General features: G+C 41.8%; 1 protein-coding gene across 1 annotated transcript in view; it reads left to right on the top strand.

Moving 5' to 3' along the window:
• Positions 1–256: 256 nt before the first annotated feature.
• ATP11C (ATPase phospholipid transporting 11C (ATP11C blood group)) overlaps positions 257–1,429 on the top strand; it is a 42,206-nt gene continuing 41,033 nt past the window's right edge. Inside the window, 1 exon segment of the mRNA XM_029086985.1 lies at positions 257–400. Within this exon segment, the coding sequence (XP_028942818.1) occupies positions 257–400 (144 nt within the window).

Below are 1,429 nucleotides of genomic sequence, written 5' to 3'. Positions count from 1 at the left end.
CTGGCTTACCCCCAGCCATCACTCCTTGGTGATACTCTTCTCTCTCTACTTGAAATATCAGTAGGAGCTTCAGCCTCAATGGAGGAGAAGAGAGAGTGGTTTAAATCTCAACCTTTTGCTTTCACAAGGTTCTGGCCTTCCTTCTTCCAATTAGGGATGAGCATTGAAGGTCCCCTGAGGTGGGAAGGGAGCTTGGAGCTGTGCCCACCTTCAGCCCTTTCTCATGGACCTATGGGCTCTTAGTATTTTAAACGCAATGTTGTTTGGTTTTTTTCCCCTGAGGACTGTGCATGTTATCGACCCTGTTCCACAGGCACAGGAGAGAGCGGTGAGGCTGATCCCAATCGATTGAGTTCTCTCTATAAATCAGGAGATCTGCCTAAAAATGTGGTCGGTGTGGGTAAGCATGGTCTGAGCTGCTGAATTATTAAGGTTTTTCTCAAAGCGTTGGTTGTACTTGCACAGAAATGACTAAGGACAAAGAGTTAATAGAAAAATTGGCAATAAAATATTCCATTAAAAATATATCAGTTGGGCAATGAGGTTGGTGTGCTGAGTGACTTTCTGAGGCTGCTGGGTGGTTTGGGGAGGTTATGGTCAATTTATGGAGGCTTTTTAGAAGTGTGGATGTGTTTTTTCTTGGTTCTTTTGGGTCTAAATGAAACGAGCTAGAACAGGCAGTTCTGGGAGGTGGTGTTATTTTTGCTGGCTTTTTTTGTAAATCAGGTCGTCTTCTCTACTACTTTTATGATAAATGGAACAATACAGGATGATTATTAGACTTTAAACTATTCATGAGATCTAAGCCAAGTAATGTGATTTAATCTTTCTTCTGCATATATTTAATGTAAGCTGTGATTTCATTCAAATGCTGGAGCTTTGTACTTGTGCTGTATAATTATCTCTGGTTTTAGCAGATGACTTTTTTTAAATGCCTGTGGTTTTTATTAGATTGTTTTTCTGAGTTATTTGTCTTTCCTTTGTGGCTTGAAGATACCTTCAGCAAACATGAAAGGAGTTTCTTTTGATTAGTTAGTTCTGGTTTAGGTGCTTTCTGAAACTATAGTAAATCAAATGGTGGGGTTTTTCTTTTTTCTACCACTATTTTTTCTGGAAAAGGAGCCAGCAGGTAGCACAGACACTTGTTTTCCATATGGGGGATATAATTAAACACTGTGTTTTGTGGCTGCCCTAGAAATAGCCCACTTAGAGTGGCTCCTTGTCAACAGTGGCTGCAGAGCACAGGTTCACCTCTCCTGTTGAACTCTTCACTCCATTAATTTTTACCCAGGCTTGCTAATTTTTACCCAGGTTTGCAACTTTTATCAAGTGCTGGTCGGGTCCTGTATGTGGTGCTCTGGTGGATTCCCAGAAATTTGGGAGGGTGGGTGAAGGAGGCAGATGGGAGCTGTCGTGCTGGGACAGGACG

This window comes from Antrostomus carolinensis, unplaced genomic scaffold, assembly GCF_000700745.2.
Source record: "Antrostomus carolinensis isolate BGI_N321 unplaced genomic scaffold, ASM70074v2 scaffold37239, whole genome shotgun sequence".
Taxonomy (NCBI): domain Eukaryota; kingdom Metazoa; phylum Chordata; class Aves; order Caprimulgiformes; family Caprimulgidae; genus Antrostomus; species Antrostomus carolinensis.
Note: the sequence above shows the minus strand (reverse complement) of the source record. Positions and strands in the feature narration are given on the sequence as shown.